Source organism: Rhinoderma darwinii, chromosome 13 (assembly GCF_050947455.1).
Source record: "Rhinoderma darwinii isolate aRhiDar2 chromosome 13, aRhiDar2.hap1, whole genome shotgun sequence".
In the NCBI taxonomy this organism is placed as follows: Eukaryota; Metazoa; Chordata; class Amphibia; order Anura; family Rhinodermatidae; genus Rhinoderma; species Rhinoderma darwinii.
The window spans coordinates 6,309,297-6,323,440 of NC_134699.1; the positions used below are offsets into that span (position 1 = coordinate 6,309,297).

General features: G+C 45.2%; 1 protein-coding gene and 1 long non-coding RNA gene across 3 annotated transcripts in view; one reads left to right on the top strand and one right to left on the bottom strand.

The window, feature by feature from the left end:
* The window catches only part of LOC142666377 (uncharacterized), a 17,301-nt gene extending 16,759 nt beyond the window's left edge, over positions 1-542 (bottom strand). The window contains exon 1 of the long non-coding RNA XR_012851672.1: positions 416-542. This is a non-coding gene — a long non-coding RNA (uncharacterized LOC142666377). The remainder of the gene's footprint in view (positions 1-415) is intronic.
* Positions 543-570: 28 nt separating this feature from the next.
* On the top strand, positions 571-10,319 carry HM13 (histocompatibility minor 13). Of its 2 annotated transcripts, XM_075846397.1 has the most exons (13): positions 571-846; positions 1,263-1,361; positions 2,448-2,530; positions 4,809-4,897; positions 4,991-5,076; positions 5,168-5,293; positions 5,385-5,442; positions 5,522-5,605; positions 6,007-6,043; positions 6,428-6,530; positions 7,175-7,260; positions 8,685-8,865; positions 9,936-10,319. In XM_075846397.1, the coding sequence occupies exons 1-12, from the start codon at positions 670-672 to the stop codon at positions 8,833-8,835; spliced, it is 1,179 nt and encodes a 392-aa protein (XP_075702512.1). In that variant the 5' UTR covers positions 571-669; the 3' UTR covers positions 8,836-8,865; positions 9,936-10,319. The 2 variants fall into 2 exon arrangements, with proteins under 2 accessions (XP_075702512.1, XP_075702511.1); XM_075846396.1 differs by lacking the exon at positions 8,685-8,865 and having other exon boundaries at positions 586-846.
* The last annotated feature ends 3,825 nt before the right edge of the window (positions 10,320-14,144 follow it).

Genomic DNA, 14,144 nt, shown 5'->3' on the forward strand with positions numbered 1-14,144 from the left:
CCCCTATATACAAGAATATAACTACTATAATACTGCTCCCTATATACAAGAATATAACTACTATAATACTGCTCCTATATACAAGAATATAACTACTATAATACTGCCTCCTATATACAAGAATATAACTACTATAATACTGCTCCTATATACAAGAATATAACTACTATAATACTGCCTCTTATATACAAGAATAGAACTACTATAATACTGCCCCCTATATACAAGAATATAACTACTATAATACTGCCCCTATATACAAGAATATAACGACTATAATACTGCTCCTATATACAAGAATATAACTACTATAATACTGCTCCTATATACAAGAATATAACTACTATAATACTGCCCCCTATATACAAGAATATAACTACTATAATACTGCTCCTATATACAAGAATATATCTACCATAATACTGCCCCCTATGGTGATGGTTCTTTACAGGTGCGTGGCCTGAACGACTGGATACGACATCGGAGGTGGAGATGACGTTCGGTCCTTACCACTTAAGCTCCTCCCCCTAGATACAGCCGCGGCTGGTCGTTAGGGAAGTGGAGACCGCTTCCAGTCGCTCGAATCACACGTCACTTCCGGCATATTTGGTAACGTGTCCTTACCGGTCTGATCGCTGTGAATCCCCACGAAGCAGCGACATCCCGGACATGGCGGAGCCGGAGTCCTCGGTTCTGCACAATGACAGCGATGCTGCCGTCAACGGCACCGGGAGGCTGGCGAACTCTCCGGAGGGGACGGCACTGGCGTACGGCAGTCTGCTGGGGATGGCTTTGCTCCCCATCTTTTTCGGCGCTATAAGGAGCGTTAACTGTGCCCAGGGCAAGGTGAGGCTCCTGTTATTCCGGAGTCCCGCTGCTCCGTCCTGTGATCGCTGAGTGGGCGCGAGCCAATCATTGTGCCCGATTCACCCACCTATAGATTATATATGTTTACATAACCCAATACCTCCAAGTGATTGCTGAATCGGGCAACACCATTGGTTGATGTCCCTCCGGTCTCTGGGACGACCGTATCTTTTTACATCTGCCACATGTAGTAGTTGGCGTCAAAATACGACCGCTGCCCAATAGAAATCAATGTGAATGTCGACCCCGGCATGACCTTTTCATTGGCGTCCCATCTATAGTGGGCACTGCCAGGTTCTATGTAACCCTTTGTGCTGCCCGTATTTTACCCCGCAGCTCCGTCATCTCTGCTTTATCCTGAATGTCAATGATGGTGGTTGTTGTTCTTCCTGCAGAATTCATCGGACATGCCGGAGACGATCACCAGCAGGGACGCCGCCAGGTTCCCCATCATTGCCAGCTGCACCCTCTTTGGGCTGTACCTGTTTTTTAAAGTAAGTGTCGGATGTCGTCCTGATGGTGGGCGGCCATATGACGGACAGGTGATGGGGAGGGGGCACTTAATTATTCTGCATATTATTCGTATCTACTAATGAGGCAGATCACGAGTTTTCCCTCTACAGACCATTATGGGATGTTGAGTTGTGTTCGGGGGTCCTCACCGATCCACCAGGACGTCCACAACTCCGCCAGGAACGGAGACCCGGCTGCCACATATTCTGCGCCACATCTGTGTGGTCGGTCATGTGACTGGAGCTGCGCACGTGTGAACCCTGCCCGTACACACCATATGGCTGGTCATGTGACACTATTAAGGACACGGCGCATATTGTTTACACTGGATCTCAACGTGGGTTCACATTACAGAGCCGACCTCCAGCGGGGGGCACAAGGGGGGAGATTAATCCGTAATGTTGTAAAATGGGGAGGCGGCAAAACTGGAGCAAATCGTGTCGAGTTTATCAAGATTTCATCTGGGGCAAAATGTATTTGGCGGAACTCTCTATACGGAAATGTCAGCTGATCTGTATGGGGTTCCTGATTGGACAACAGCTGTGGATCGGTCGCAAATAATTTTTACTCTTTTCTACAGTTTTGTTTCGAGAAAAAGCCCTGATCCTGCTGTTAAATGGGGGTCTCATAAAGACCACCTTTGTCTCGATGCCCTATTAGGGCATATGGATATCATAGAGGGGGGTCCCTTATTAGTCGGAGCGGCTCTCACTCTGGAGGACCCGACCCGTCTCTTATTACGTGTTTGGCTTCTCATTTGATTGACCAGCATGTAATACTTAGTTTCCCCTGTAGTGGCCGCTGCTGGGAAAATGAATGTCTATAAGCCGGGCTGTACATGTCAGGATGTGATCTTAGAGGGATTCTCCTTGTTAGGAATGTCGCTCTTTTGCTTTGACCTTCGTATTTCCAGCTGGAAGTTTAACGTACGCAGATTCTCACGGATCGCTCGCGTGGCGTTCATACGACACACGGGTACAGAGCGGCCACATTCGTATTTTGTAGCATACGGACGACCAATGTTTATTTCCCTCTCTGAATTTTTCTTTCTCCTCTTCCACCCGCAGATCTTCTCCCAGGAATATATTAACCTCTTACTGTCCATGTACTTCTTCATCCTCGGGGTCCTGGCTTTGGCGCACACTATAAGGTGAGCAGGGACCACGCAAGACTTGCTGTATACGGCGAGACCAGGATTAGGGCAGATATGGGTCCTGTTGTCACAGGCTGGCGCTACTCGAGGCACAGCGGGCACATTGTGCTATATCATGGGCCATATCATTTCTTTACCACCTACAAGTTTTTTGCTTGCTGTCAGTGAATTGTTGATATCCACAGGCTGTAAACCTGTACAGGCCTCATAGGTCTCACGACTGAGGGTTTGCTACAAGTGTATCCAGTCAATGCTTGTGAGTTAGGGCCTGTTCACATCAGCGTTGGCTTTCCGTTCCTGGGTTCCGTCTGAGGTTTCCGTAGGGTGAACCCCGCAACGGAAAGTCAAACAATCCACAGCTTCCGTTTCAGTCACCATTGATATCAACATTGCTAATTGTTTCCGTTCGTCACTGTTCCGGCAGGTTTCCGTTTTAATGACGGAATCAATAGCGGAGTCGACTGCGCTATTGATTCAGTCGGAAAAACTGAAACCTGCCGGAACAGTGACAGACGGAAACCATGAGCAATGTTTCCGTCACCATTGATATCGATAGTGACTGAAACGGAAGCCGTGGTTTCAGTTTTACTTTCCGTTCCGGGATTCACCCCACGGAAACCTCCCCCGGAACGGTAAGCCGACGCTGATGTGAACCGGCCCTTTAACAGTCTGGTCTGCATTGTGCCTGCACTGATACATTGTAACAAACTATCAGAAAAGGAGAAAAACATTTACTCCTGATGTGTTTAGTTGAGGATTATCGAGACTGGATACAATTGTAACCAACACTCAGCTGTGAGAAGTATTAGATCTGTACGGGCTTCTTGGCTCTGGATGTAAACAAGAATGTTCTCATTCACTCACAGCAAGCAGAGGTCTTGACAATGGTGAGGAATTGAAACGCAAAGTATATAAGAAAGCTGCAGAGCTACTCGTTATACAGCCGTGTAAGGGGTTTTCCACAATTAACATCACCTATCCACAGGCTGTATGATCGCTGAGACCCCCACTAATCTATAAATCGGGAGTCCTGACCCCTTGTTCCTCCTCGCTGCGCGGTCACAGTGATTGGAGCGGCAGTCACTCGTGTCCGCTACTGCTCCATTCAATGTCAATGTCTGTACGGTGCGCGTCTGCGTTTTTTTTACGCGCTTATGTCATCCGTATGTTACGTGGTTTTTTACGTCCGCAAAAAAAAAACCCGAAGGAGGTGTTTTTTCTTTGCCTCAGCGTTTCTTTAGCAACTGTTGCGTGAATCACGGACAGCACACGGATGGCGTCCGTGCGCTCTCCGTGAGTTTCACGCACCCGTTGACTTCAATCGGTGCGTGATGCGCAAAAACGGACAAGTATAGGACGTGCAGTGAGTTTCACGCAGAAGACACACGCCACGTGAAAAACACGTATTTTCTGAATGGCCGCATTGACTTGCACAGGTCCGTGTGACGTCCGCTGTTTTAACGCACATGACATGGCCGTGAAATACGCTGATGCGAATAAGGCCTTACACATGTTTGGTATCGCTGCGTCCGTAACGACCCCAACTATAAAGCCAAACGCGCTCGGTGATCGCCGTAACAAATAAAATACAAAACAACGCCAGAATCCTGCCTTCAAAAAAAAATTTCATAAAAAGTGATCAAAAAGTCGCATCTACTCCAAAACGGTACCAATAAAAATTACAAGACGTCCCGCAAAAAAAAAAAAAACTTCATACGGCTGCATCGGCGGAACAATAAAAACGTTACGGCTCTTAAAACAGGACGACACCAAAACAAATGGTTTTGAAAAAACGGTGCTTTTACTGTGTAAAAGTAGGAAAACGCCAGAAAATATATAAATTTGGTATCGTCGCACTCGTAACGACCCGCTGAATAAAGTTCTTGTGTTATTTAGACCACACGGTAAGCGGCGTAAATTAAGGACGCAAAAGAGGAGTGGCGAAATTTCTGGTTTTTTTTCTATTACCCCCCCAAAAAAAGTTAATAAAAGTTAATCAATCAATTCTATGTACCCCAAAATGGTGCTATTAAAAAATACAACCTGTCCCGTAAAAAACAAGACCTTATACGGCGATGTCGACGCAAAAACAATAAAAAAGTTATAGCTCTTTGAATGCGACGATGGGGAAAAAAAAAACGTAAAAAATAGCCTGGTCATTAAGGTTTAAAATAGGCCGGTCACTAAGGGGTTAAGCGTTTATTTACAGCAGACTTGGTTCCGCCCCTGATTATTAACCCTTCCCTGTCTGTGTCGCCCACTTTTCCGTCCTCAGCCCCGCCATAAACCGACTCTTCCCAGAAAACTTCCCCAACAAACAGTATCAGCTTCTCTTCACTCAGGGCTCCGGAGACAGTAAAGTAGGTGAGTGCGCTGTGCGTGGGGACCGCCAGGGGGCGCTCTAGAGTGTATACAGAATTGACCTGTTCACATTATACATGTCGTCCCTTTCTGCAGAGGTTGTAAATTACGAGTTTGACACCCGGGACCTGGTCTGTCTGGTTCTGAGTGGCGTGGTCGGGGTCTGGTACCTCCTGAAGAAGGTGAGAAGCCCCTCACGTAGCACCGGACCACCCGGCGTCATTTATAGGTCGTACTGCTGTGTGACTACAAATATTCATGTCTTCTCCTCAGCACTGGATTGCCAATAACCTATTCGGATTGGCATTTGCCCTCAACGGGGTGGAGCTCCTGCACCTTAACAACGTCAGTACCGGCTGCATCCTGCTGGGGGGGCTCTTCATCTATGACATCTTCTGGGTAAGTCACCGATACAAACTGAGGGGCTTATTGGACCTTAGATCGGTTTTCTCACTTGAACTATGACCTTTTCTCTTTATTTTTTTTTTAGGTTTTCGGGACCAACGTCATGGTGACTGTGGCCAAATCCTTTGAGGCACCAATAAAGCGTGAGTAGCAGCCCCTTCCGCCCCCTCTACAGCGTTACTACAGCGTCTCCTCATCCTACACTTCTTTCTTTTCTTCCAGTGGTTTTCCCTCAGGATCTGCTGGAGAGGGGACTTCAAGCCAGCAATTTTGCCATGCTGGGACTGGGTGATATTGTCATTCCAGGTGAGTCCTCTAGAGGGCGCCAAACAGCGCTGTCACATATATTGGGTACCATTGCTTGGCTTATGCTATACAACAACTGAAGGACCCCAGAAGCCCGCAGTTATGGGGTATCCCGGCTATGTCATGGAAGCAAAAATAAAATACATCCCATCCACATTGCTTCTTACCGTTTTACACACACTGGCCATAGCTGCGCAGTGGTGCTGCGTCATTGTGTTGGTGCATTGAAAAAAAAAAAATGAAGCAACTTGGCAAATAGTCTGGATTTAAAATCTCCTACCGTTTTGTGTATACAGCTCCTATGGTTAGAAATGACAAACCCAGTGTAGTCTGATCTTGCATCATGTGATACTACATTTTATTCTATATGTCTCTTCTGTTCCGTTTCTTCTGTATTCCAGGCATCTTCATTGCTTTGTTACTCCGTTTTGACATCAGGTGAGTTGTACCCTTTTAAGGGTGGGCAGGTTTAGTGTGTCACCCCTGTACCGTGCCGTAGAGCCTGATTGACAGATGACCAGTGGGCGCTCTACAATTCTTCAGGGAACTTTAACTTGACATAGTGTCAAAAGACCCTTCCTGTAGCCACCACTAGAGGGCGCTCAGCAGATTACTTATTATTGAGTTCAATGTGATGAGTGAGCTCCCCCTAGTGGTGGCTGCAGGGAGAAATAATTCTATCATTTAACGTCATGGCTTTAAGAAGGATCTGGATCAGTCTGGTCATACAGGGAGCAGCTCCAATAATAGAAGTGTATGGGGTAAGAACATTTAGACACTCAGCGCTCCTTATTAACCGGGTCTACCCGTCTTTATTTCCAGCTTAAAGAAGAATTCTCACACTTATTTTTACACCAGCTTCTTGGCGTACATCTTTGGCCTGGCTCTGACTATATTTGTGATGCACACCTTCAAACACGCTCAGGTAAGAGCCCACATTGCTGCACACACAGGGCACATCCAGACCTAGAGCCTCCCGATTCCCTAATCACATGTGGTACCAGGGACCATTCGAGTTCTTTCCTGCAGTGTAAGGGTTAAGGGAACTCTGCAAGAATAACCACAAAAGGACGGATCAGATGGGGCGCTCAGGTGGCCCTTCCTTTCAAGTCCATCAGGGTGACAACCAGTCCCTCATTCCACCAAACGTAAAAAATTCTGGATTTATCTGGTTTTCCGCTCTGCAGCGCTGGGGCCCGGCGGCCATCTTGTCTCCTTTCTGGAGCGGTACTGGAAGTGCTGGCCACCTGTATCGGGGCTCGTGGCCATCGTTGTTATTTGGGCGGCTTGCAGGGCCACTTATTATTTCTTTAGAGACATTGCAATGGCAAAGTTACGATTTCCCAGCAGTTTCCCTTTATAGCAGTGGTCTCCAGCTTGCGGCTGTCAGGGCATGCTGGGAGTTGTAGTATTGCAGCAGTTGGACCGCCGTATGTAGGAGACCTCTGCTGTGTAGAGAATTTCCTCCCAGACTTTCATCTGGCACTGCACGTTAGCGACGTGCGGAGAGTGTGAGTTGTAGTCCTCATGTGCAGTGCTGATTATTGTGTTCTGTGTGTTCCTCCGCAGCCGGCGCTCCTGTACCTGGTCCCGGCTTGTATTGGTTTCCCTCTGCTCGTGGCTCTGGTGAAAGGAGAGATCACCGAGATGTTTAGGTGAGTGACTGATGTAAAGCGGTCGGTGTAGGGAGGGGGGGGGGGGTGTAGAGTAGTCGGGTCGGGGGCAGTCCTGGAACAGTTCTTCACATTTTTCTGCCTCTTTTTTTTCCCTCTTCTTTCTCGCTCATGTTCTGCTTTCACCTTCTCCTCCATCTTTATATAATCATTAACTATTTTATTCATCATTGTTTGCATTTATTTGAGTTCCTGCTACCTTCCCCAAAAAATTCTTATGTTCCGATTACTTCTTCGCTCTCATATCCTCCTCCTCCTGTCACTCCTTCCCTCTCATCTCCTCCTCCTCCTCCTGTCACTCCTTCCCTCTCATATCCTCCTCCTGTCACTCCTTCCCTCTTATATCCTCCCCCTCCTTTCCTCTCATATCATCCTCCTCCTGTCACTCCTTTCCTCTCATATCCTTCTCCTCCTCCTGTCACTCCTTTCCTCTCATATCCTTCTCCTCCTCCTCCTGTCACTCCTTTCCTCTCATATCATCCTCCTCCTCCTGTCACTCCTTTCCTCTCATATCATCCTCCTCCTCCTGTCACTCCTTTCCTCTCATATCATCCTCCTCCTCCTCCTGTCATTCCTTTCCTCTCATATCATCCTCCTCCTCCTGTCACTCCTTTCCTCTCATATCCTTCTCCTCCTCCTGTCACTTCTTTCCCCTCATATCATCCTCCTCCTCCTGTCACTTCTTTCCCCTCATATCATCCTCCTCCTCCTGTCACTCCTTTCCTCTCATATCCTCCCCCTCCTTTCCTCTCATATCATCCTCCTCCTCCTGTCACTCCTTTCCTCTCATATCCTCCTCCTCCTCCTGTCACTCCTTTCCTCTCATCTCCTCCTCCTCCTCCTGTCACTCCTTTCCTCTCATCTCCTCCTCCTCCTCCTGTCACTCCTTTCCTCTCATCTCCTCCTCCTCCTCCTCCTGTCACTCCTTACCTCTCATCTCCTCCTCCTCCTCCTGTCACTCCTTTCCTCTCATATCCTCCTCCTCCTCCTGTCACTCCTTTCCTCTCATATCATCCTCCTCCTCCTGTCACTCCTTCCTTCTCATCTCCTCCTCCTTTTTACTCTTATGTTTCATATTCTTCCGGCCACTTCCCTCCCTACATTCTCTGAACTCCCCCCCCCCCCCCCCCTCTGAAATCTTTACTTTACCTCCTTAATTCTTATTCTCCTGTTTTCCTTCTTTACAAATCCTTGACATTCCTGCTCCCCCTCATCTTATTTCAACTTCTCCGCCGACTCTCAAATCTTCACCCCAAACACCTTCTGTTCTCGTCATGTCCCTCCTGTTGCTCCTATATTTTGGCCTACGCTCCCCCTCCCCCATGTTCATTACTCCTCATTTATGGTCTTGTCCCATTCCTCTTCGCCCCTCCTCTTCGCCCCTCCTATCCTTTGTTCTCTCACAGCTATGAGTCCTCTGCGGAACTTCTGCCTCACACTCCACGCCTCTCTCACTTTCCGGTGGTGTCTGGATCTCCCGCCAGCCTGGCCGAATCCATGCAACAAAAATCCTGTTCCCCCCGCCGCAGGCGGCAGCTCAACCCCAGCTCCATATGAAGGGTCCCTCTCATATCTGCATTTGGACAGGTGCATCCCACCACGGGCAGCTCCTCGCCTCCCATCCAGCAGAGTCCATGTTTAGAGTACTCCTCCCCCATCATCCGCATTATCACCCACTGGGAACTCCATGGCACGAGATCTGTGTCTAGTCCTATAGTGACTCCATGATGCCATCTAGTGGCTGGTGCTAGTAGGTGTTTGCTCCATCTCTGGTGAATCTTACGCCTTTCCTTCTCAGAACTGACGGACCCTCTCTTCCAGATGTAAAGACGCTATATGGGGGGGGTCTATTTTTTCTGCTTGCTTTAAAGTCAACTTTTCATGAGAACATAAGATGTGCCGACATTTAAAGAACATTCCACGCGTGTCGCCAGACTGGGTGGGAGGAGAGTGCGTCCGTATAATCCGTCTTCTATATGTTTCTCCATCATTAAACTTTATTATCCGCTTGACTGCAGATCTTGAGTTACATCATGTCTTATATACTCTAGTCACATCTAAAGCTGCACCCACAGTTCTGCTCGTACATTATTTTCCTCTCTAATCGCATCCAAAGCTGCATTTGCCACTGCCACATCCAATAGCACTGCACAGGGTGGCTGAATTGAACGCTACAACTTCTGCAAGGTAACAAAACACACCATGCTATGTACTGAGACCGTTTCAGCAAGATGTTAAGTCCTGGGAACAAACAGGAAACTGAATTCGGAATGTAGCTTTGGATGTGACTGGAGTATGACTTGATCCTACTTTAGGTCAGTACAGGATAAGTAAAGCTGATGATTTTGATTATTTAGTCCGCGTGGGTGTGGACTGATCTTTCTGCGGGACTGATAAAGTTTGTTTTGTTTAATAAAGGATCACAGAACCGAAACGTCAAGGAGTTTAAAAGGAATTGTATTCATGCATTTTTTAGCGATATCTGCATTATAGGACTTTTCTTGAATATACATCTTTGGATGTTACCGGAGACCGTTGGTCCTTATATACATACTGTGAATGGGGCAGAGACTGTGCCTGGGATGGATTATTGTGGGCATGAGACGGGCTGGGCACATTATTAGGGACGTTACCATTTCCCACCCTCCTTCTTCCAGATACGAGGAGCAGCCGAAGGAAACGGCAACAGACGAGCAAGAAAAAAAAGACGACTGAGTTGTAATCCCGGGATATTCCATGACTGGGGAGGGCTCAAAAATCTGTGGGAGACGAGAAGCGCCGCCCTTCCCCCGTTCATCGTTGCTCCCCCTTTTTTGCAATATGTGCGTGTGTGTGAACTGCTTGCGCCTCCTCCGGCACCTGTCGTGTGTGTGAACTGCTTGCGCCTCCTCCGGCACCTGTCGTGTGTGTGAACTGCTTGCGCCTCCTCCGGCACCTGTCGTGGGTGTGCGCCTGTGCCTGTCATGTGTCGCTGGGCCGGTATTTTTATATTTTCTATGTTGGATTTGCTTTCTATGGTATTAAAGCGTCAGTGAAGATTCCTTTCTTGTGCTTCAGTTATTCAGAGGAAGGAGTGGACAGCGATCCGCACTGCCTTGTGCCCAGCGTTGTGGTCTATAGCCCTCCTGTCCGTCTTACTGATCCTATTCGTCTTTCCTGTGACCCACCAGTTTCCGTAACGGGAGCTACGCCTGGGAATCTACTAACACCATCCAATACCATAGTGTGTGTATCCATCCTATATTCTGCCAATCTCAGACTGGGTATAGAGAGAGCCCTCCTGTCAGTCTTACTGATCCTATAGGTTATTCCTGTGACCCACCAGTGTCCTAACTGGAGCTACACCTGGGAATCTACTAACACCATCCAATACCATAGTGTGTGTGTGTGTGTGTGTGTGTATGTATCCATCCTATGTTCTGCCAATCTCAGACTGGGTATAGAGAGAGCCCTCCTGTCAGTCTTACTGATCCTATAGGTTATTCCTGTGACCCACCAGTGTCCTAACTGGAGCTACACCTGGGAATCTACTAACACCATCCAATACCATAGTGTGTGTATCCATCCTATATTCTGCCAATCTCAGACTTGGTATAGAAAAAGTCCTCCTCTCAGTCTTACTGATCCTATAGGTTATTCCTGTGACGTGCCAGTGTCCGAACAGGCGCTACGCCTGGGCATTTAACATCATCCAATACCATAGTGTGTATATCCTTCCTATGTTCTGCCAATCTCAGACTGGGTGTAGTGAAAGCCCTCCTGTCAGTCTTACCTGTCTGACCTGCCAGTGTCCCGCCTGGGCATCTACTTACATTATCCAATACCATAATTTGTGTATATCCTTCCAATGTTCTGCCAATCTGACTGGGTATACGGAAAGCCCTCCTGTCAGTCTTACTGATTGGTAGGTCTTTCCTGTGGCACGTCACTCCATACTGGGTGCATAAGACTGTACCTGGTCTGACAGGATCTCCTAATATCCATCCGATACAATAGCGGGTATATCCTTTGCCAGTCTCAGACTGTGTGTAGAGAGAATACAGCCCTCCTGTCAGTCTTACTGTCAATGTGTTAGTTGTCAGTATTATATTGGTTGTCGAGAACCAGCTCCGTTGTATACGGAACATCCCGCCATGCTTCCAGTACCAGTGTGTACATGTCCTATGCTCTGCCAGTCTTGAACATGTAGACAGATTGCAGTCGTCCTGTCAGTCTTACTGATCTATAGATTTTTCCTGTGGCATGTCCGTCTCCATACTGGGTGCTTGAGACTATATCTAGGCATACAGGATCTCCGAACACCCATCCCATCGTGTGTATAATCTCATGTAGAGACAACACAGCCCCCCTGTCAGTCTTACTGACTCCATAGATCTTTTTCCTATAATCTGTCAGTTGTACTGTAGGGGCACCCTGTCACTTATATTGGGTATGGAGACCCTCCTGCCATGTACTAGAGTGGACGTATCTATCTTCTACTCGGCCAGTCTTGAAGACCTAGATAGACTGCGGTCCTCCTGTCAGTCTTACTGTATATAGATTTTCTTTGTGGCCGGTCAGTATTTTATTGGGTGTCCATAAACTTGGGCGTCCAGAACATCCCACCATACCTCCGGTACCGGTGTGTACATAGCTTCTTCCCTAACAATCACAGGCTGCAGTCCTACGGTTTGTGGAGGTCCTTCCTGTGGCCACTCATTTAATGTTTTTGTGTCCAGAACAGCCTTCTAATGCCATAGTGTGTACATATCCGTCACATGCTCTGCCAGTCCTGAGGGGGCATCCTCCTGCCAGTCTTACGGTATGCGTAGGTCCCGCTTTAAATGTTGTATTGGTGAGCAACCACAATGCATGGAGAATCCCCTACCATCCTTCCTGAACCACACAGGACCCATGCTGGCTCTGTTCTGCCACTCATGGACAGAGTATACACTACAGGAGATCTATTAGACAATAACGTTTACATATGTTTCATAACCATAATGCAAAGCTAAAGGAGGAGAACCTGTATATACGCAATGATGCCCCCAATATCACAGCATGGCATACATACTGCTATCCCTGCTCTGTACTCTCTTCAATACACTTTTTTAACATAGGGGCAGTATTATAGTAGTTATATTCTTGTATATAGGGGCAGTATTATAGTAGTTATATTCTTGTATATAGGGGCAGTATTATAGTAGTTATATTCTTGTATATAGGGCGCAGTATTATAGTAGTTATATTCTTGTATATAGGGCGCAGTATTATAGTAGTTATATTCTTGTATATAGGGGCAGTATTATAGTAGTTATATTCCTGTATATAGGAGCAGTATTATAGTAGTTATATTCTTGTATATAGGGGGCAGTATTATAGTAGTTATATTCTTGTATATAGGAGCAGTATTATAGTAGTTATAGTCTTGTATATAGGGGCAGTATTATAGTAGTTATATTCTTGTATATAGGGGCAGTATTATAGTATTTATATTCTTGTATATAGGGGCAGTATTATAGTAGTTATATTCTTGTATATAGGAGCAGTATTATAGTAGTTATATTCTTGTATATAGGGGCAGTATTATAGTAGTTATATTCTTGTATATAGGAGCAGTATTATAGAAGTTATATTCTTGTATATAGGGAGCAGTATTATAGTAGTTATATTCTTGTATATAGGGAGCAGTATTATAGTAGTTATATTCTTGTATATAGGGGCAGTATTATAGTAGCTATATTCTTGTATATAGGGAGCAGTATTATAGTAGTTATATTCTTGTATATAGGGGGCAGTATTATAGTAGTTATATTCTTGTATATAGGAGCAGTATTATAGTAATTATATTCTTGTATATAGGGGCAGTATTATAGTAGTTATATTCTTGTATATAGGGGCAGTATTATAGTAGTTATATTCTTGTATATAGGAGCAGTATTATAGTAGTTATATTCTTGTATATAGGGAGCAGTATTATAGTAGTTATATTCTTGTATATAGGGGGCAGTATTATAGTAGTTATATTCTTGTATATAGGAGCAGTATTATAGTAATTATATTCTTGTATATAGGGGCAGTATTATAGTAGTTATATTCTTGTATATAGGAGGCAGTATTATAGTAGTTATATTCTTGTATATAGGGGGCAGTATTATAGTGGTTATAGTCTTGTATATAGGGGGCAGTATTATAGTAGTTATATTCTTGTATATAGGAGCAGTATTATAGTCGTTATATTCTTGTATATAGGGGGCAGTATTATAGTAGTTATATTCTTGTATATAGGGGGCAGTATTATAGTAGTTATATTCTTGTATATAGGAGCAGTATTATAGTAGTTATATTCTTGTATATAGGGGGCAGTATTATAGTAGTTATATTCTTGTATATAGGAGCAGTATTATAGTAGTTATATTCTTGTATATAGGGGCAGTATTATAGTAGTTATATTCTTGTATATAGGGGCAGTATTATAGTAGTTATATTCTTGTATATAGGGGGCAGTATTATAGTAGTTATATTCTTGTATATAGGTGGCAGTATTATAGCAGTTATATTCTTGTATATAGGTGGCAGTATTCTAGTAGTAGTTATATTCTTGTATATAGGGGCAGTATTATAGTAGTTATATTCCTGTATATAGGAGCAGTATTATAGTAGTTATATTCTTGTATATAGGGGGCAGTATTATAGTAATTATATTCCTGTATATAGGGGGCAGTATTATAGTAGTTATATTCTTGTATATAGGGGGCAGTATTATAGTAGTTATATTCTTGTATATAGGGGCAGTATTATAGTAGTTATATTCTTGTATATAGGAGCAGTATTATAGTAGTTATATTCTTGTATATAGGGGCAGTATTATAGTAGTTATATTCTTG